The sequence below is a fragment of the Coturnix japonica genome, chromosome 19 (assembly GCF_054131305.1).
Source record: "Coturnix japonica strain WE chromosome 19, WE-NBRP24, whole genome shotgun sequence".
In the NCBI taxonomy this organism is placed as follows: Eukaryota; Metazoa; Chordata; class Aves; order Galliformes; family Phasianidae; genus Coturnix; species Coturnix japonica.
In genome coordinates, this window is record NC_140681.1 from 101,220 (window position 1) to 121,000 (window position 19,781).

Consider the following 19,781-nt stretch of genomic DNA (forward strand, 5'->3'; position numbering starts at 1 on the left):
CCGCTGGTCACGCTTCTCTTGATGAAACCTGGGATATACTTGGCCTTTCAGGCTACAAGCGTACACTGCCACCTCGTGCTGAATCATCTGAGACCCCCAAATCCTTCTCCTCGGTGCTGCTCTCAAGCCATTCTCCACCCAACCTTTATCTGTGCTTGAGATTTCCCCAACTCAGGGCACTTGTCCTTGTTGAACTTCATGAAGTTGACATGGGCCACCAAGTTTGTCACGTCTGACTTGCCCATGGTGAAACCATTTTGATTACCACCAATCACCTTGTCTTTATTTTTCCGTGTGGTGCAGTAGGGCCTTCAGTTGGATCTACCCCGCGATCTTACCAAGCACAGAGGTGAGACTGACTGGCCTGTAGTTCCCTGGATCTTCTTTTTTCCCGTTCTGGAATAGGGGGGTTATGTTTCCCCTTTTCTGATCAGTGGGAACTTCACCAGACTGCCATGACCTTTCAAATACGATGCACAGCAGCTTGGCAAGTTCATCCACCAGTTCCCTCAGAAGCTGCGGATGGATCCCTTGGACTTGTGCAGCTTCAGATTCTTTCGATGGTCTAGAACCTCATCTTCACTTACAGCACTTACAGATCCACCTTCTCCAAGTTTTACTGTTGCTTTCTGCAGTTTGGGCTCTGTGCCTAGAGCACTTGCCAGTGAGGCCTGAAGCAAAGAAGTCATTGAGCACCTCAGCTCTCTCTGTATTCCTCATGAGCAGGCCTCTAGTTGCCTTCCAGAGAGGGCCCACATCCTCGCTTACCTTCTTTTTAATCACTGATATACCTGTTCCCCTTTCTGTCCCCAGCTAGATTTAGTTCTGCCTGAGTTTTAGCTTTCCTAACCTGATCTTTGAGGTTCCCATACTGCTTGGAAGAGGAAGTTATCATAAGCACATTCCAGAAACCTCTTTGATTTCTGGTGCGATGCTGTGTTGTCCCTCCCACAGATATCAGGGTGGTTGAAGTCCCATATGAGGACCAAGTTTTCTGAATGTGAATCTCCTCCTATCTATTTACAGAGGACCTCATCCTCAGTGTCCTTCTTGTAGTGAGGAGCCCAAAACTGAACACAGTACTTGAGATGCGGCTTCACCAGAGCTGAGTACAGAGGGATGATCACCTCTCTGCTCCTGCTGGCCACACTGTTTCTTATACAGGCCAGGATGCCCTTGGCCTTCTTGGCCACCTGGGCACACTGTGGGCTCATGTTGAGCCGAGCATCGACCAACAGCCCCAGGTCCCTTTCCTCTTCACAGTCATCCAGCCATTCTGTCCCAAGCCTGTAACACTGCATGTACCCCCAGCAGAGAACAACTACATCCCCCAGAGGATTGCTTGCTGCTCTGTCACCCTTTCTGTTCAGAGCAAAAGATAAAAGCCATTCGTAAATCACTTGACCTCCCCTTTCCTTTTTGATCCCAGCTCTGACCTCGGCTTTAGAATAAGGACTTCAGTTTTCAGACACACTTTCTAATTTTATTTTTTTTATTGGTTTTAATTCTAATCATGATAGTAATTATGATACATTGTACTGTAGTGTGTTATCTTGCAATTTGGTATCATCTTTGGTCAATTAATTAAACAAATTAAAACGAATTAAAGAAATTAAAATTAATTAAACCAATTAGAACTAATTTGTTGCCACTGGTTTGGTTTTTGGCCCATCTCTCTACTTGTTTTCCCTTTTTTTCCCTTTTCCCTTCCCTGGGTCCTGGATCTGCAGGTCCCCCCACCCCGCTAGGCGTGGAACCGGGCCGAACCAGGCCAGAAACTGTTGACAAATGCTGCTACTCAGATAACTCAGCAGCACTTGGCTTAGGTGCAATGTGTTGGATTTAAATGAATTCTACTTCCAGGTTGTCTTCACTTCAATCTCTATAGCTTCCCAAGCCAGGGATGGAATTGCCTGCAAGGTATTAGTTGGTATTAGATCATCAACAATTAAATACTCTACTTTTTGGGGGATCCTGGATTCATTTTCTGTGTCCTCATCGGAATCCCTCTTATATGAGCAGACAGGAGGATCCGGTGCCTTCCCCTTCCCCTTTACTTCTCTCAGCCGAGTCCCAGTCTCCTTTGGAAGACTCCCTGCTTGTTTTTTAGACATCTCTCTGAATTTGCAATGTCCAGGGAGCTGTGGTTTTGTTGCTGAGGCAGAAGCTGTCTGGATGCTTCTGGGGACTCTTGAGATAGTTGTTGGGGCAGAAGCAGTATGGATGCTTCTGGGGAGTTTGGAGTTAGTTGTTGGGGCAGAAGCAGTAGGGATGCTTCTGGGGACTCCGGACTTTGTTGTTGAAACAGAAGCAGTCTGGATGCTTCTGGGGACTCCGGACTTTGTTGTTGAAACAGAAGCAGTCTGGATGCTTCTGGGGACTCCAGACTTTGTTGTTGAAACCGAAGCAGTAGGGGTGCTTCTGGGGACTCCGGAGTTTTTTGTTGGTGAGGCAGAAGCAGTCTGGATGCTTCTGGTGACTCCAGAGTTTGTTGTTGATGCAGAAGCAGTACGGATGCTTCTGGGGACTCCGGACTTTGTTGTTAAATCAGAAGCAGTCTGGATGCTTCTGGGGACTCTGGAGTTACTGGTTGAGGCAGAAACTGAAGGGATGCTTCTAGGGAGTTTGGAGCCTTCCCTGCCCAACTCAGGTTTGGGTGACTTCTCAGGCAGCTTCATTGCACGCCCTGTGCTCCATGAGTCTCTTTGAAGGCCATGCTCCATCAAAGCCACATTCCTTCTGCGTTGTCCAGACAGATTATGGCATGAAGGAGAGGGGCCAGCTGGTTTATGAAGCTTTGTGGGTCTGATTTTCGAACCCACACTGTAATCCACAGAACCCGGCCGGAACTCGTCCCTGGCCATCTGTAGTCTGTGGATCGATTTCTTCAAATTGGAAATCTCCCGAAGAAGCTCATCCTGGAAGGGAACAGAGGGTTTATGCTTGGTCTTGTCTTAGAGAGTGCTTCCCACCCTAAGTACTGTTGCTTTACGCAGAAGAGGGAGAGCACACTGCTTCAGCCTTGCAATGAGGGCAGAAGAGAACGGCTGCCACAGTGCTCTGTTTGTAAGCAAGCGACTTTCCAGGCTGCCTTCACACCAGCACGCTGTGCTAGCTCAGCTCTGAGCTGAGCTGTCCTTTCCTTGCCTCAATGCCTAGACCACCAGCCCGTCCCTCACCTTTTCTGCTTTCCCCATCTCCCTCAGATCCATCAAGTAAAGCCCGTGCCCTCAGTGCCATGCTGCTGACACGTGCCTACCAATACTGGGCTTTGCCTACCTCTTCTCGCCTCTTTGCTTGCTTTTTCTCCAGCTTCAGCCTGGTCAGGTACTGCCTGTACTCGTTGAACTCCTTCAGAGTGCAGACAACCTACAGAAGAGACAATGACAGATGGCTGTAGTGTCAGGCCCCTGCCTGGCGGACTGGAAAGCCCTCCTGAGGAGACCCGTGTTGGTCAGCCCAACAGCCAAACTTACGTCGCCATCCTCGGTGACCAAGCCCCGTTTCTTCAGGTTCCGCAGGTTGTTTTTGCGGTTGTGGAACTCCCGCAGATGCGGGTCATGCAGGCTGTTGTACTCTGTGCACAGATTGCGACTGTACGGATCTCTCAGGTCAAACTGAGGAGAAGGCTGGTGGAGCTGGAAGAGATGTGTTGTAGAGTGTGAATGGGGAAGGAGAGAGCAGCAAAGAGACAGAGACACTTCCAAGCTGCTCACACCCACAGGCTGGCCTCTTGCCTCTTTCCCAAACAGTCATGTCTGGGTTTTCCTAAGTCCTCCAAGAGGGAGAGCAGAGGGTTGCGCCCTCCTCCAGGAACGGCCTGGTCTCCACATTTCTAGCTGTGCCAGATGAGTGCCTGGCCCCAGCATCCCAACACATGGCCAGCAGCTGCCTGCTTGCCTGGTGCCAGATAAGGTGAGGGAACTGCTGCTGATAAGCTCATCCGGTGTGAAAATCCCAGTTTTCAGACCCTCTCCTGACTGGTGGGCACTGCTATTGACCAGCCCTTGGTTGTCTCCCTGCTGTGGAGCCAGAAGCATCCCCTCATTCCCGTATGCAGTTGGGGCAAAGGGCCATAGGTCCCACAGTAGAGCCGGTGGCCACAAGGCCTCCTTGGCATGGCGGCAACCCCAGGAAACAAGAGCCCTTTTTGACGCTTCCCTCCTCCTCTCACCTTTTCCCCCAGCTTTCTCCTGGCGAAGAGGAGCTTGGTGCCGGGCTGCACAGGGATTTTAACCCCGAGTGGAAGGTCCAGCAGCCAGCTACATCCTGCTCCAACTTCCTGTCCTCCGGGTCGGAGCTAGAAAGACAAAGACATGCTTGGACACTCAGACACTCCATTCCCCTCTCCAGCCCACCTCCGCTCCCTTTGGCAGCTCCCTCCCCACTTCTGTACCCGATGCTGGGATGTGCAGAGAGGTGCGATTCCCTGCAAGCCTTCTCCAGCACCAGCATGAGGAGAAGTGTCCCTCAGCCTCTGGAGAGCATCTACAGCCCCAGAGCAGCCCTGCATACCCCAGGCTGCTGCACTCAGCCCTCTCTTGATGTAGCAGCGCTCACCTTTCCGCTCTTCCCCGCTCTGCTCAGAAATTCATCTGGATTTCGGAATCCAGCACTGCCACAGCGCTCCATGGCTCCTGGTAGGAACTCTCTGAGAGCTGCAACCTTCCGCTACCACCTCTCGCTCCAGCAGCAGCGAACTGAGGCCACCCCAGCCGGAGTTCCAGCCTGCAGCTTTATGTCACGCTCACCCACTGTTGCATCACAATGACGTGCAATGACACGCGGCAAGCCTGCAGCTGCATGGAGGCCCTTCTGGGTGCACTCGTGGTAAGCTGCTCCAGCTGGCCCTGCTTTGAGCCAAAAAGGCTTGCTGAGTCCTGAGGCCTGCTGTAGGCTTCCTTGGTTTCTATCACAGGTGATGCTGCACGTGGAACAAATACCTTCTCGGGTTGTCCCAGAGCTTGTTTTATAAGTAAATGACACTGAAACAATGTGGGAGAGCTGGCCTGTTTTTCTGTCCTAGAATCTTAGAATGGTTTGTGTTGGAAGGGACCCTTAAGATCACCCCGTTCCAACCTGCTATAGACAGGGACACCTCGCTGTAGACCAGGTTGCTCACAACGCATCCAGCCTGGCCTCGAGTGCTTCCAGGGAGAGGAGGGATGCTGAGAAGGTGGAAATAGTGAACGCCTTTTTTGCTTCTGTCTTTAGTGAAAGGGCTTTCCCTCGGGAATCCCAGGCCCTGGAGGTTAATGAGAGAGTGTGGGGAATGGGAGATTTCCCTTTAGTCAGGGAAGAGGTGGTCCGTGAGTGCCTAGGAAATATTAAGGTCCATAAATCCTTGGGACCTGATGGGGTGCATCCACAGGTGCTGAGAGAGCTTCTGGAGGTCGTTGCTGAGCCGCTCTCTGTAATCTATCAGAGGTTTTGGAGAACTGGGGAGGTGCCTGAAGTCTGGAGGACGGCCAGTGTCACTCCTGTCTTCAAAAAGGGCAAGAAGGAAGACCCGGGTAATTATAGGCCAATCAGCCTCATCTCTGTCCCAGGGAAGGTGATGGAACAGCTTGTGCTGGATGCCATCTCCAGACAACTGGGAGAAAAGGAGGTTATCAGGAGTACTCAGCATGGGTTCACCAAGGGGAGGTTGTTCTCGACCAACCCGGTGGCCTTTTATGAAGATGTCACTAGCTGGGTGGACGGGGGGAGAGCGGTAGATGTAGTCTACCTTGATTTCTGTAAGGCTTTTGATACTGTCCCCCATGACGTTGTTATAACAAAGCTGAGGAAGTATGGGATAGATGAGCGGAAGGTGAAGTGGGTCGAGAATTGGCTGACTGGCCGAGTGCAGAGGGTTGTCGTTGGTGGTGCGGAATCTGGCTGGAGGCCTGTAACTAGCGGCGTCCCCCAGGGGTCTGTGCTGGGTCCGGTCTTGTTCAACATCTTCATCAGCGACCTTGATGAGGGGATAGTGACCACCCTCAGCAAGTTTGTGATGACACAAAGTTGGGAGGACTGGCTGACACGCCTGAAGGCTGTGCTGCCATTCAGAGGGACCTGGACAGGGTGGAGAGCTGGGCAGTAAGAAACCGGATGAGGTTTAACAAAAGCAAGTGTAGAGTCTTGCACCTAGGGAGAAATAATTGCATGCACCGGTACAGGCTGGGGGAAGAGCTGCTGGACAGGAGCTCTGCTGAGTGGGACCTGGGCGTCCTGGTGGACGACAGATTGACCATGAGCCAGCAGTGTGCCCTTGTAGCCAAAAAGGCCAATGGCATCCTGGGGTGTATTAAAAAGAGCGTGGCCAGCAGGTCGAGGGAGGTGATCCTCCCGCTCTGCTCTGCCCCGGTGAGGCCTCCTCTGGAATCCTGTGTCCAGTTCTGGGCTCCCCAGTACAAAAAAGACAGGGATCTCTTGGAAAGAGTCCAGCGGAGGGCCACAAAGATGGTGAAGGGCCTGGAGCATTTCCCCTATGATGAGAGACTAAGCGAACTGGGTCTGTTTAGCCTTGAGAAAAGAAGGCTGAGTGGGGATTTGATCCAGGTTTATAAATACCTGAGGTGTGGGTGCCATAGTGGCGAGGCTGGTCTCTTTTCAGTAATGCGTGGGACAGGACTAGGGGTAATAGGATGAAACTTCAGCATAGGATGTTCCGCAGGAATGTGCTCAAGAACTTCTTTACGGTGAGGGTGACGTAGCACTGGAACAGGCTGCCCAGGGAGGTGGTGGAGTCTCCTTCTGTGGAGATATTCAAGATCCGACTGGACGCCGAGCTGTGCGACGTGGTGTAGGGAGCCTGCTTTGGCAGGAGGGTTGGACTCGATGATCTCTAGAGGTCCCTTCCAACCCCTGCAATTCTGTGATTCTGTGAGGCATCCACAGCCTCACTGGGAAACCTGTTCCAGTGTTTCACCACCCTCACAGTAAAGTTCTTCCTGGTATGTATTCTAAATCTACCCTCTTCCAGTTTAAAACCATTTTCCTTCATCCTGTCACTACATGCATTTATAAAATGTCCCTCCCCAGCTTTCCTATGGACTCCCTTCAGATACTGGGATGTTGCTATAAGGTCCCCCTGGAGCCTTCTCTTCTCCAGGCTGAAGAGCCCCAGCTCTCTCAGCCTGTCCTTCTAGAGGAGGTGCTCCAGCCCTCTGATCATCTCCATTTCCCTCATCTGGACCTGCTCCAACAGCTCAGTGTCCTTGTGTTGGGGTCCCCAGAACTGGACACAGTACTCCATGTGGGGTCTTACAAGAGCAGCGCGGAGGGGCAGAATCACCTCCTCGACCCGCTGGTCACGCTTCTCTTGATGAAACCTGGGATATACTTGGCCTTTCAGGCTACAAGCGTACACTGCCACCTCGTGCTGAATCATCTGAGACCCCCAAATCCTTCTCCTCGGTGCTGCTCTCAAGCCATTCTCCACCCAACCTTTATCTGTGCTTGAGATTTCCCCAACTCAGGGCACTTGTCCTTGTTGAACTTCATGAAGTTGACATGGGCCACCAAGTTTGTCACGTCTGACTTGCCCATGGTGAAACCATTTTGATTACCACCAATCACCTTGTCTTTATTTTTCCGTGTGGTGCAGTAGGGCCTTCAGTTGGATCTACCCCGCGATCTTACCAAGCACAGAGGTGAGACTGACTGGCCTGTAGTTCCCTGGATCTTCTTTTTTCCCGTTCTGGAATAGGGGGGTTATGTTTCCCCTTTTCTGATCAGTGGGAACTTCACCAGACTGCCATGACCTTTCAAATACGATGCACAGCAGCTTGGCAAGTTCATCCACCAGTTCCCTCAGAAGCTGCGGATGGATCCCTTGGACTTGTGCAGCTTCAGATTCTTTCGATGGTCTAGAACCTCATCTTCACTTACAGCACTTACAGATCCACCTTCTCCAAGTTTTACTGTTGCTTTCTGCAGTTTGGGCTCTGTGCCTAGAGCACTTGCCAGTGAGGCCTGAAGCAAAGAAGTCATTGAGCACCTCAGCTCTCTCTGTATTCCTCATGAGCAGGCCTCTAGTTGCCTTCCAGAGAGGGCCCACATCCTCGCTTACCTTCTTTTTAATCACTGATATACCTGTTCCCCTTTCTGTCCCCAGCTAGATTTAGTTCTGCCTGAGTTTTAGCTTTCCTAACCTGATCTTTGAGGTTCCCATACTGCTTGGAAGAGGAAGTTATCATAAGCACATTCCAGAAACCTCTTTGATTTCTGGTGCGATGCTGTGTTGTCCCTCCCACAGATATCAGGGTGGTTGAAGTCCCATATGAGGACCAAGTTTTCTGAATGTGAATCTCCTCCTATCTATTTACAGAGGACCTCATCCTCAGTGTCCTTCTTGTAGTGAGGAGCCCAAAACTGAACACAGTACTTGAGATGCGGCTTCACCAGAGCTGAGTACAGAGGGATGATCACCTCTCTGCTCCTGCTGGCCACACTGTTTCTTATACAGGCCAGGATGCCCTTGGCCTTCTTGGCCACCTGGGCACACTGTGGGCTCATGTTGAGCCGAGCATCGACCAACAGCCCCAGGTCCCTTTCCTCTTCACAGTCATCCAGCCATTCTGTCCCAAGCCTGTAACACTGCATGTACCCCCAGCAGAGAACAACTACATCCCCCAGAGGATTGCTTGCTGCTCTGTCACCCTTTCTGTTCAGAGCAAAAGATAAAAGCCATTCGTAAATCACTTGACCTCCCCTTTCCTTTTTGATCCCAGCTCTGACCTCGGCTTTAGAATAAGGACTTCAGTTTTCAGACACACTTTCTAATTTTATTTTTTTTATTGGTTTTAATTCTAATCATGATAGTAATTATGATACATTGTACTGTAGTGTGTTATCTTGCAATTTGGTATCATCTTTGGTCAATTAATTAAACAAATTAAAACGAATTAAAGAAATTAAAATTAATTAAACCAATTAGAACTAATTTGTTGCCACTGGTTTGGTTTTTGGCCCATCTCTCTACTTGTTTTCCCTTTTTTTCCCTTTTCCCTTCCCTGGGTCCTGGATCTGCAGGTCCCCCCACCCCGCTAGGCGTGGAACCGGGCCGAACCAGGCCAGAAACTGTTGACAAATGCTGCTACTCAGATAACTCAGCAGCACTTGGCTTAGGTGCAATGTGTTGGATTTAAATGAATTCTACTTCCAGGTTGTCTTCACTTCAATCTCTATAGCTTCCCAAGCCAGGGATGGAATTGCCTGCAAGGTATTAGTTGGTATTAGATCATCAACAATTAAATACTCTACTTTTTGGGGGATCCTGGATTCATTTTCTGTGTCCTCATCGGAATCCCTCTTATATGAGCAGACAGGAGGATCCGGTGCCTTCCCCTTCCCCTTTACTTCTCTCAGCCGAGTCCCAGTCTCCTTTGGAAGACTCCCTGCTTGTTTTTTAGACATCTCTCTGAATTTGCAATGTCCAGGGAGCTGTGGTTTTGTTGCTGAGGCAGAAGCTGTCTGGATGCTTCTGGGGACTCTTGAGATAGTTGTTGGGGCAGAAGCAGTATGGATGCTTCTGGGGAGTTTGGAGTTAGTTGTTGGGGCAGAAGCAGTAGGGATGCTTCTGGGGACTCCGGACTTTGTTGTTGAAACAGAAGCAGTCTGGATGCTTCTGGGGACTCCGGACTTTGTTGTTGAAACAGAAGCAGTCTGGATGCTTCTGGGGACTCCAGACTTTGTTGTTGAAACCGAAGCAGTAGGGGTGCTTCTGGGGACTCCGGAGTTTTTTGTTGGTGAGGCAGAAGCAGTCTGGATGCTTCTGGTGACTCCAGAGTTTGTTGTTGATGCAGAAGCAGTACGGATGCTTCTGGGGACTCCGGACTTTGTTGTTAAATCAGAAGCAGTCTGGATGCTTCTGGGGACTCTGGAGTTACTGGTTGAGGCAGAAACTGAAGGGATGCTTCTAGGGAGTTTGGAGCCTTCCCTGCCCAACTCAGGTTTGGGTGACTTCTCAGGCAGCTTCATTGCACGCCCTGTGCTCCATGAGTCTCTTTGAAGGCCATGCTCCATCAAAGCCACATTCCTTCTGCGTTGTCCAGACAGATTATGGCATGAAGGAGAGGGGCCAGCTGGTTTATGAAGCTTTGTGGGTCTGATTTTCGAACCCACACTGTAATCCACAGAACCCGGCCGGAACTCGTCCCTGGCCATCTGTAGTCTGTGGATCGATTTCTTCAAATTGGAAATCTCCCGAAGAAGCTCATCCTGGAAGGGAACAGAGGGTTTATGCTTGGTCTTGTCTTAGAGAGTGCTTCCCACCCTAAGTACTGTTGCTTTACGCAGAAGAGGGAGAGCACACTGCTTCAGCCTTGCAATGAGGGCAGAAGAGAACGGCTGCCACAGTGCTCTGTTTGTAAGCAAGCGACTTTCCAGGCTGCCTTCACACCAGCACGCTGTGCTAGCTCAGCTCTGAGCTGAGCTGTCCTTTCCTTGCCTCAATGCCTAGACCACCAGCCCGTCCCTCACCTTTTCTGCTTTCCCCATCTCCCTCAGATCCATCAAGTAAAGCCCGTGCCCTCAGTGCCATGCTGCTGACACGTGCCTACCAATACTGGGCTTTGCCTACCTCTTCTCGCCTCTTTGCTTGCTTTTTCTCCAGCTTCAGCCTGGTCAGGTACTGCCTGTACTCGTTGAACTCCTTCAGAGTGCAGACAACCTACAGAAGAGACAATGACAGATGGCTGTAGTGTCAGGCCCCTGCCTGGCGGACTGGAAAGCCCTCCTGAGGAGACCCGTGTTGGTCAGCCCAACAGCCAAACTTACGTCGCCATCCTCGGTGACCAAGCCCCGTTTCTTCAGGTTCCGCAGGTTGTTTTTGCGGTTGTGGAACTCCCGCAGATGCGGGTCATGCAGGCTGTTGTACTCTGTGCACAGATTGCGACTGTACGGATCTCTCAGGTCAAACTGAGGAGAAGGCTGGTGGAGCTGGAAGAGATGTGTTGTAGAGTGTGAATGGGGAAGGAGAGAGCAGCAAAGAGACAGAGACACTTCCAAGCTGCTCACACCCACAGGCTGGCCTCTTGCCTCTTTCCCAAACAGTCATGTCTGGGTTTTCCTAAGTCCTCCAAGAGGGAGAGCAGAGGGTTGCGCCCTCCTCCAGGAACGGCCTGGTCTCCACATTTCTAGCTGTGCCAGATGAGTGCCTGGCCCCAGCATCCCAACACATGGCCAGCAGCTGCCTGCTTGCCTGGTGCCAGATAAGGTGAGGGAACTGCTGCTGATAAGCTCATCCGGTGTGAAAATCCCAGTTTTCAGACCCTCTCCTGACTGGTGGGCACTGCTATTGACCAGCCCTTGGTTGTCTCCCTGCTGTGGAGCCAGAAGCATCCCCTCATTCCCGTATGCAGTTGGGGCAAAGGGCCATAGGTCCCACAGTAGAGCCGGTGGCCACAAGGCCTCCTTGGCATGGCGGCAACCCCAGGAAACAAGAGCCCTTTTTGACGCTTCCCTCCTCCTCTCACCTTTTCCCCCAGCTTTCTCCTGGCGAAGAGGAGCTTGGTGCCGGGCTGCACAGGGATTTTAACCCCGAGTGGAAGGTCCAGCAGCCAGCTACATCCTGCTCCAACTTCCTGTCCTCCGGGTCGGAGCTAGAAAGACAAAGACATGCTTGGACACTCAGACACTCCATTCCCCTCTCCAGCCCACCTCCGCTCCCTTTGGCAGCTCCCTCCCCACTTCTGTACCCGATGCTGGGATGTGCAGAGAGGTGCGATTCCCTGCAAGCCTTCTCCAGCACCAGCATGAGGAGAAGTGTCCCTCAGCCTCTGGAGAGCATCTACAGCCCCAGAGCAGCCCTGCATACCCCAGGCTGCTGCACTCAGCCCTCTCTTGATGTAGCAGCGCTCACCTTTCCGCTCTTCCCCGCTCTGCTCAGAAATTCATCTGGATTTCGGAATCCAGCACTGCCACAGCGCTCCATGGCTCCTGGTAGGAACTCTCTGAGAGCTGCAACCTTCCGCTACCACCTCTCGCTCCAGCAGCAGCGAACTGAGGCCACCCCAGCCGGAGTTCCAGCCTGCAGCTTTATGTCACGCTCACCCACTGTTGCATCACAATGACGTGCAATGACACGCGGCAAGCCTGCAGCTGCATGGAGGCCCTTCTGGGTGCACTCGTGGTAAGCTGCTCCAGCTGGCCCTGCTTTGAGCCAAAAAGGCTTGCTGAGTCCTGAGGCCTGCTGTAGGCTTCCTTGGTTTCTATCACAGGTGATGCTGCACGTGGAACAAATACCTTCTCGGGTTGTCCCAGAGCTTGTTTTATAAGTAAATGACACTGAAACAATGTGGGAGAGCTGGCCTGTTTTTCTGTCCTAGAATCTTAGAATGGTTTGTGTTGGAAGGGACCCTTAAGATCACCCCGTTCCAACCTGCTATAGACAGGGACACCTCGCTGTAGACCAGGTTGCTCACAACGCATCCAGCCTGGCCTCGAGTGCTTCCAGGGAGAGGAGGGATGCTGAGAAGGTGGAAATAGTGAACGCCTTTTTTGCTTCTGTCTTTAGTGAAAGGGCTTTCCCTCGGGAATCCCAGGCCCTGGAGGTTAATGAGAGAGTGTGGGGAATGGGAGATTTCCCTTTAGTCAGGGAAGAGGTGGTCCGTGAGTGCCTAGGAAATATTAAGGTCCATAAATCCTTGGGACCTGATGGGGTGCATCCACAGGTGCTGAGAGAGCTTCTGGAGGTCGTTGCTGAGCCGCTCTCTGTAATCTATCAGAGGTTTTGGAGAACTGGGGAGGTGCCTGAAGTCTGGAGGACGGCCAGTGTCACTCCTGTCTTCAAAAAGGGCAAGAAGGAAGACCCGGGTAATTATAGGCCAATCAGCCTCATCTCTGTCCCAGGGAAGGTGATGGAACAGCTTGTGCTGGATGCCATCTCCAGACAACTGGGAGAAAAGGAGGTTATCAGGAGTACTCAGCATGGGTTCACCAAGGGGAGGTTGTTCTCGACCAACCCGGTGGCCTTTTATGAAGATGTCACTAGCTGGGTGGACGGGGGGAGAGCGGTAGATGTAGTCTACCTTGATTTCTGTAAGGCTTTTGATACTGTCCCCCATGACGTTGTTATAACAAAGCTGAGGAAGTATGGGATAGATGAGCGGAAGGTGAAGTGGGTCGAGAATTGGCTGACTGGCCGAGTGCAGAGGGTTGTCGTTGGTGGTGCGGAATCTGGCTGGAGGCCTGTAACTAGCGGCGTCCCCCAGGGGTCTGTGCTGGGTCCGGTCTTGTTCAACATCTTCATCAGCGACCTTGATGAGGGGATAGTGACCACCCTCAGCAAGTTTGTGATGACACAAAGTTGGGAGGACTGGCTTACACGCCTGAAGGCTGTGCTGCCATTCAGAGGGACCTGGACAGGGTGGAGAGCTGGGCAGTAAGAAACCGGATGAGGTTTAACAAAAGCAAGTGTAGAGTCTTGCACCTAGGGAGAAATAATTGCATGCACCGGTACAGGCTGGGGGAAGAGCTGCTGGACAGGAGCTCTGCTGAGTGGGACCTGGGCGTCCTGGTGGACGACAGATTGACCATGAGCCAGCAGTGTGCCCTTGTAGCCAAAAAGGCCAATGGCATCCTGGGGTGTATTAAAAAGAGCGTGGCCAGCAGGTCGAGGGAGGTGATCCTCCCGCTCTGCTCTGCCCCGGTGAGGCCTCCTCTGGAATCCTGTGTCCAGTTCTGGGCTCCCCAGTACAAAAAAGACAGGGATCTCTTGGAAAGAGTCCAGCGGAGGGCCACAAAGATGGTGAAGGGCCTGGAGCATTTCCCCTATGATGAGAGACTAAGCGAACTGGGTCTGTTTAGCCTTGAGAAAAGAAGGCTGAGTGGGGATTTGATCCAGGTTTATAAATACCTGAGGTGTGGGTGCCATAGTGGCGAGGCTGGTCTCTTTTCAGTAATGCGTGGGACAGGACTAGGGGTAATAGGATGAAACTTCAGCATAGGATGTTCTGCAGGAATGTGCTCAAGAACTTCTTTACGGTGAGGGTGACGTAGCACTGGAACAGGCTGCCCAGGGAGGTGGTGGAGTCTCCTTCTGTGGAGATATTCAAGATCCGACTGGACGCCGAGCTGTGCGACGTGGTGTAGGGAGCCTGCTTTGGCAGGAGGGTTGGACTCGATGATCTCTAGAGGTCCCTTCCAACCCCTGCAATTCTGTGATTCTGTGAGGCATCCACAGCCTCACTGGGAAACCTGTTCCAGTGTTTCACCACCCTCACAGTAAAGTTCTTCCTGGTATGTATTCTAAATCTCCCCTCTTCCAGTTTAAAACCATTTTCCTTCATCCTGTCACTACATGCATTTATAAAATGTCCCTCCCCAGCTTTCCTATGGACTCCCTTCAGATACTGGGATGTTGCTATAAGGTCCCCCTGGAGCCTTCTCTTCTCCAGGCTGAAGAGCCCCAGCTCTCTCAGCCTGTCCTTCTAGAGGAGGTGCTCCAGCCCTCTGATCATCTCCATTTCCCTCATCTGGACCTGCTCCAACAGCTCAGTGTCCTTGTGTTGGGGTCCCCAGAACTGGACACAGTACTCCATGTGGGGTCTTACAAGAGCAGCGCGGAGGGGCAGAATCACCTCCTTGACCCGCTGGTCACGCTTCTCTTGATGAAACCTGGGATATACTTGGCCTTTCAGGCTACAAGCGTACACTGCCACCTCGTGCTGAATCATCTGAGACCCCCAAATCCTTCTCCTCGGTGCTGCTCTCAAGCCATTCTCCACCCAACCTTTATCTGTGCTTGAGATTTCCCCAACTCAGGGCACTTGTCCTTGTTGAACTTCATGAAGTTGACATGGGCCACCAAGTTTGTCACGTCTGACTTGCCCATGGTGAAACCATTTTGATTACCACCAATCACCTTGTCTTTATTTTTCCGTGTGGTGCAGTAGGGCCTTCAGTTGGATCTACCCCGCGATCTTACCAAGCACAGAGGTGAGACTGACTGGCCTGTAGTTCCCTGGATCTTCTTTTTTCCCGTTCTGGAATAGGGGGGTTATGTTTCCCCTTTTCTGATCAGTGGGAACTTCACCAGACTGCCATGACCTTTCAAATACGATGCACAGCAGCTTGGCAAGTTCATCCACCAGTTCCCTCAGAAGCTGCGGATGGATCCCTTGGACTTGTGCAGCTTCAGATTCTTTCGATGGTCTAGAACCTCATCTTCACTTACAGCACTTACAGATCCACCTTCTCCAAGTTTTACTGTTGCTTTCTGCAGTTTGGGCTCTGTGCCTAGAGCACTTGCCAGTGAGGCCTGAAGCAAAGAAGTCATTGAGCACCTCAGCTCTCTCTGTATTCCTCATGACCAGGCCTCTAGTTGCCTTCCAGAGAGGGCCCACATCCTCGCTTACCTTCTTTTTAATCACTGATATACCTGTTCCCCTTTCTGTCCCCAGCTAGATTTAGTTCTGCCTGAGTTTTAGCTTTCCTAACCTGATCTTTGAGGTTCCCATACTGCTTGGAAGAGGAAGTTATCATCAGCACATTCCAGAAACCTCTTTGATTTCTGGTGCGATGCTGTGTTGTCCCTCCCACAGATATCAGGGTGGTTGAAGTCCCCTATGAGGACCAAGTTTTCTGAATGTGAATCTCCTCCTGTCTATTTACAGAGGACCTCATCCTCAGTGTCCTTCTTGTAGTGAGGAGCCCAAAACTGAACACAGTACTTGAGATGCGGCTTCACCAGAGCTGAGTACAGAGGGATGATCACCTCTCTGCTCCTGCTGGCCACACTGTTTCTTATACAGGCCAGGATGCCCTTGGCCTTCTTGGCCACCTGGGCACACTGTGGGCTCATGTTGAGCCGAGCATCGACCAACAGCCCCAGGTCCCTTTCCTCTTCACAGTCATCCAGCCATTCTGTCCCAAGCCTGTAACACTGCATGTACCCCCAGCAGAGAACAACTACATCCCCCAGAGGATTGCTTGCTGCTCTGTCACCCTTTCTGTTCAGAGCAAAAGATAAAAGCCATTCGTAAATCACTTGACCTCCCCTTTCCTTTTTGATCCCAGCTCTGACCTCGGCTTTAGAATAAGGACTTCAGTTTTCAGACACACTTTCTAATTTTATTTTTTTTATTGGTTTTAATTCTAATCATGATAGTAATTATGATACATTGTACTGTAGTGTGTTATCTTGCAATTTGGTATCATCTTTGGTCAATTAATTAAACAAATTAAAACGAATTAAAGAAATTAAAATTAATTAAACCAATTAGAACTAATTTGTTGCCACTGGTTTGGTTTTTGGCCCATCTCTCTACTTGTTTTCCCTTTTTTTCCCTTTTCCCTTCCCTGGGTCCTGGATCTGCAGGTCCCCCCACCCCGCTAGGCGTGGAACCGGGCCGAACCAGGCCAGAAACTGTTGACAAATGCTGCTACTCAGATAACTCAGCAGCGCTTGGCTTAGGTGCAATGTGTTGGATTTAAATGAATTCTACTTCCAGGTTGTCTTCACTTCAATCTCTATAGCTTCCCAAGCCAGGGATGGAATTGCCTGCAAGGTATTAGTTGGTATTAGATCATCAACAATTAAATACTCTACTTTTTGGGGGATCCTGGATTCATTTTCTGTGTCCTCATCGGAATCCCTCTTATATGAGCAGACAGGAGGATCCGGTGCCTTCCCCTTCCCCTTTACTTCTCTCAGCCGAGTCCCAGTCTCCTTTGGAAGACTCCCTGCTTGTTTTTTAGACATCTCTCTGAATTTGCAATGTCCAGGGAGCTGTGGTTTTGTTGCTGAGGCAGAAGCTGTCTGGATGCTTCTGGGGACTCTTGAGATAGTTGTTGGGGCAGAAGCAGTATGGATGCTTCTGGGGAGTTTGGAGTTAGTTGTTGGGGCAGAAGCAGTAGGGATGCTTCTGGGGACTCCGGACTTTGTTGTTGAAACAGAAGCAGTATGGATGCTTCTGGGGACTCCGGACTTTGTTGTTGGGGCAGAAGCAGTAGGGATGCTTCTGGGGACTCTTGAGTTAGTTGTTGGGGCAGAAGCAGTAGGGATGCTTCTGGGGACTCCGGAGTTTTTTGTTGGTGAGGCAGAAGCAGTAGGGATGCTTCTGGGGACTCCGGACTTTGTTGTTGAAACAGAAGCAGTCTGGATGCTTCTGGGGACTCCAGACTTTGTTGTTGGGGCAGAAGCAGTAGGGATGCTTCTGGGTACTCCGGACTTTGTTGTTGAAACCGAAGCAGTAGGGGTGCTTCTGGGGACTCCGGAGTTTTTTGTTGGTGAGGCAGAAGCAGTCTGGATGCTTCTGGGGACTCCAGAGTTTGTTGTTGATGCAGAAGCAGTACGGATGCTTCTGGGGACTCCGGACTTTGTTGTTAAATCAGAAGCAGTCTGGATGCTTCTGGGGACTCTGGAGTTACTGGTTGAGGCAGAAACTGAACGGATGCTTCTAGGGAGTTTGGAGCCTTCCCTGCCCAACTCAGGTTTGGGTGACTTCTCAGGCAGCTTCATTGCACGCCCTGTGCTCCATGAGTCTCTTTGAAGGCCATGCTCCATCAAAGCCACATTCCTTCTGCGTTGTCCAGACAGATTATGGCATGAAGGAGAGGGGCCAGCTGGTTTATGAAGCTTTGTGGGTCTGATTTTCGAACCCGCATTGTAATCCACAGAACCCGGCCGGAACTCGTCCCTGGCCATCTGTAGTCTGTGGATCGATTTCTTCAAATTGGAAATCTCCCGAAGAAGCTCATCCTGGAAGGGAACAGAGGGTTTATGCTTGGTCTTGTCTTAGAGAGTGCTTCCCACCCTAAGTACTGTTGCTTTACGCAGAAGAGGGAGAGCACACTGCTTCAGCCTTGCAATGAGGGCAGAAGAGAACGGCTGCCACAGTGCTCTGTTTGTAAGCAAGCGACTTTCCAGGCTGCCTTCACACCAGCACGCTGTGCTAGCTCAGCTCTGAGCTGAGCTGTCCTTTCCTTGCCTCAATGCCTAGACCACCAGCCCGTCCCTCACCTTTTCTGCTTTCCCCATCTCCCTCAGATCCATCAAGTAAAGCCCGTGCCCTCAGTGCCATGCTGCTGACACGTGCCTACCAATACTGGGCTTTGCCTACCTCTTCTCGCCTCTTTGCTTGCTTTTTCTCCAGCTTCAGCCTGGTCAGGTACTGCCTGTACTCGTTGAACTCCTTCAGAGTGCAGACAACCTACAGAAGAGACAATGACAGATGGCTGTAGTGTCAGGCCCCTGCCTGGCAGACTGGAAAGCCCTCCTGACGAGACCCGTGTTGGTCAGCCCAACAGCCAAACTTACGTCGCCATCCTCGGTGACCAAGCCCCGTTTCTTCAGGTTCCGCAGGTTGTTTTTGCGGTTGTGGAACTCCCGCAGATGCGGGTCATGCAGGCTGTTGTACTCTGTGCACAGATTGCGACTGTACGGATCTCTCAGGTCAAACTGAGGAGAAGGCTGGTGGAGCTGGAAGAGATGTGTTGTAGAGTGTGAATGGGGAAGGAGAGAGCAGCAAAGAGACAGAGACACTTCCAAGCTGCTCACACCCACAGGCTGGCCTCTTGCCTCTTTCCCAAACAGTCATGTCTGGGTTTTCCTAAGTCCTCCAAGAGGGAGAGCAGAGGGTTGCGCCCTCCTCCAGGAACGGCCTGGTCTCCACATTTCTAGCTGTGCCAGATGAGTGCCTGGCCCCAGCATCCCAACACATGGCCAGCAGCTGCCTGCTTGCCTGGTGCCAGATAAGGTGAGGGAACTGCTGCTGATAAGCTCATCCGGTGTGAAAATCCCAGTTTTCAGACCCTCTCCTGACTGGTGGGCACTGCTATTGACCAGCCCTTGGTTGTCTCCCTGCTGTGGAGCCAGAAGCATCCCCTCATTCCCGTATGCAGTTGGGGCAAAGGGCCATAGGTCCCACAGTAGAGCCGGTGGCCACAAGGCCTCCTTGGCATGGCGGCAACCCCAGGAAACAAGAGCCCTTTTTGACGCTTCCCTCCTCCTCTCACCTTTTCCCCCAGCTTTCTCCTGGCGAAGAGGAGCTTGGTGCCGGGCTGCACAGGGATTTTAACCCCGAGTGGAAGGTCCAGCAGCCAGCTACATCCTGCTCCAACTTCCTGTCCTCCGGGTCGGAGCTAGAAAGACAAAGACATGCTTGGACACTCAGACACTCCATTCCCCTCTCCAGCCCACCTCCGCTCCCTTTGGCAGCTCCCTCCCCACTTCTGTACCCGATGCTGGGATGTGCAGAGAGGTGCGATTCCCTGCAAGCCTTCTCCAGCACCAGCATGAGGAGAAGTGTCCCTCAGCCTCTGGAGAGCATCTACAGCCCCAGAGCAGCCCTGCATACCCCAGGCTGCTGCACTCAGCCCTCTCTTGATGTAGCAGCGCTCACCTTTCCGCTCTTCCCCGCTCTGCTCAGAAATTCATCTGGATTTCGGAATCCAGCACTGCCACAGCGCTCCATGGCTCCTGGTAGGAACTCTCTGAGAGCTGCAACCTTCCGCTACCACCTCTCGCTCCAGCAGCAGCGAACTGAGGCCACCCCAGCCGGAGTTCCAGCCTGCAGCTTTATGTCACGCTCACCCACTGTTGCATCACAATGACGTGCAATGACACGCGGCAAGCCTGCAGCTGCATGGAGGCCCTTCTGGGTGCACTCGTGGTAAGCTGCTCCAGCTGGCCCTGCTTTGAGCCAAAAAGGCTTGCTGAGTCCTGAGGCCTGCTGTAGGCTTCCTTGGTTTCTATCACAGGTGATGCTGCACGTGGAACAAATACCTTCTCGGGTTGTCCCAGAGCTTGTTTTATAAGTAAATGACACTGAAACAATGTGGGAGAGCTGGCC

At 51.7% G+C, this 19,781-nt stretch overlaps 6 protein-coding genes across 6 annotated transcripts; all 6 read right to left on the bottom strand.

Moving 5' to 3' along the window:
• Positions 1–1,853: 1,853 nt before the first annotated feature.
• On the bottom strand, positions 1,854–2,864 carry LOC146757683 (uncharacterized). Its single transcript, XM_085520599.1, has one exon. It carries the CDS (start codon positions 2,862–2,864, stop codon positions 1,854–1,856), a length of 1,011 nt encoding a protein of 336 aa, XP_085376725.1.
• Positions 2,865–3,249: 385 nt separating this feature from the next.
• LOC146757684 (fibrous sheath-interacting protein 2-like) lies at positions 3,250–4,805 on the bottom strand. Its single transcript, XM_085520564.1, has 4 exons — positions 4,752–4,805; positions 4,175–4,300; positions 3,477–3,638; positions 3,250–3,369 (listed from the first exon to the last, which is right to left on the bottom strand). Exons 1-4 carry the CDS (start codon positions 4,803–4,805, stop codon positions 3,256–3,258), a joined length of 456 nt encoding a protein of 151 aa, XP_085376690.1. The 3' UTR covers positions 3,250–3,255.
• A 4,336-nt stretch (positions 4,806–9,141) lies between these two features.
• On the bottom strand, positions 9,142–10,152 carry LOC146757685 (uncharacterized). Its single transcript, XM_085520600.1, has one exon. The coding sequence runs from the start codon at positions 10,150–10,152 to the stop codon at positions 9,142–9,144; it is 1,011 nt and encodes a 336-aa protein (XP_085376726.1).
• Positions 10,153–10,537: 385 nt separating this feature from the next.
• On the bottom strand, positions 10,538–12,093 carry LOC146757686 (fibrous sheath-interacting protein 2-like). The gene is made up of 4 exons (XM_085520565.1): positions 12,040–12,093; positions 11,463–11,588; positions 10,765–10,926; positions 10,538–10,657 (listed from the first exon to the last, which is right to left on the bottom strand). Exons 1-4 carry the CDS (start codon positions 12,091–12,093, stop codon positions 10,544–10,546), a joined length of 456 nt encoding a protein of 151 aa, XP_085376691.1. The 3' UTR covers positions 10,538–10,543.
• Positions 12,094–16,429: 4,336 nt separating this feature from the next.
• Positions 16,430–17,635, bottom strand: LOC146757687 (uncharacterized). Its single transcript, XM_085519423.1, has one exon. The coding sequence runs from the start codon at positions 17,633–17,635 to the stop codon at positions 16,430–16,432; it is 1,206 nt and encodes a 401-aa protein (XP_085375549.1).
• A 385-nt stretch (positions 17,636–18,020) lies between these two features.
• On the bottom strand, positions 18,021–19,576 carry LOC146757688 (fibrous sheath-interacting protein 2-like). Its single transcript, XM_085520567.1, has 4 exons — positions 19,523–19,576; positions 18,946–19,071; positions 18,248–18,409; positions 18,021–18,140 (listed from the first exon to the last, which is right to left on the bottom strand). The coding sequence occupies exons 1-4, from the start codon at positions 19,574–19,576 to the stop codon at positions 18,027–18,029; spliced, it is 456 nt and encodes a 151-aa protein (XP_085376693.1). The 3' UTR covers positions 18,021–18,026.
• Positions 19,577–19,781: the final 205 nt, after the last annotated feature.

Bases quoted from the DNA above. Each gene is read 5' to 3' on its own strand.
- LOC146757683 (XM_085520599.1), bottom strand. From the start codon at position 2,864: ATGGCCAGGGACGAGTTCCGGCCGGGTTCTGTGGATTACAGTGTGGGT.
- LOC146757684 (XM_085520564.1), bottom strand. From the start codon at position 4,805: ATGCAGCTGCAGGCTTGCCGCGTGTCATTGCACGTCATTGTGATGCAA. The intron at 4,301-4,751 runs GTGAGCGTGACA...TTGTCTTTCTAG, and splicing joins TCATTGTGATGCAACAGTGG to CTCCGACCCGGAGGACAGGA. The intron at 3,639-4,174 runs GTGAGAGGAGGA...CATCTCTTCCAG, and splicing joins GGAGAAAGCTGGGGGAAAAG to CTCCACCAGCCTTCTCCTCA.
- LOC146757685 (XM_085520600.1), bottom strand. From the start codon at position 10,152: ATGGCCAGGGACGAGTTCCGGCCGGGTTCTGTGGATTACAGTGTGGGT.
- LOC146757686 (XM_085520565.1), bottom strand. From the start codon at position 12,093: ATGCAGCTGCAGGCTTGCCGCGTGTCATTGCACGTCATTGTGATGCAA. The intron at 10,927-11,462 runs GTGAGAGGAGGA...CATCTCTTCCAG, and splicing joins GGAGAAAGCTGGGGGAAAAG to CTCCACCAGCCTTCTCCTCA. The intron at 10,658-10,764 runs GTAAGTTTGGCT...TCTCTTCTGTAG, and splicing joins TGGTCACCGAGGATGGCGAC to GTTGTCTGCACTCTGAAGGA.
- LOC146757687 (XM_085519423.1), bottom strand. From the start codon at position 17,635: ATGGCCAGGGACGAGTTCCGGCCGGGTTCTGTGGATTACAATGCGGGT.
- LOC146757688 (XM_085520567.1), bottom strand. From the start codon at position 19,576: ATGCAGCTGCAGGCTTGCCGCGTGTCATTGCACGTCATTGTGATGCAA. The intron at 19,072-19,522 runs GTGAGCGTGACA...TTGTCTTTCTAG, and splicing joins TCATTGTGATGCAACAGTGG to CTCCGACCCGGAGGACAGGA. The intron at 18,141-18,247 runs GTAAGTTTGGCT...TCTCTTCTGTAG, and splicing joins TGGTCACCGAGGATGGCGAC to GTTGTCTGCACTCTGAAGGA.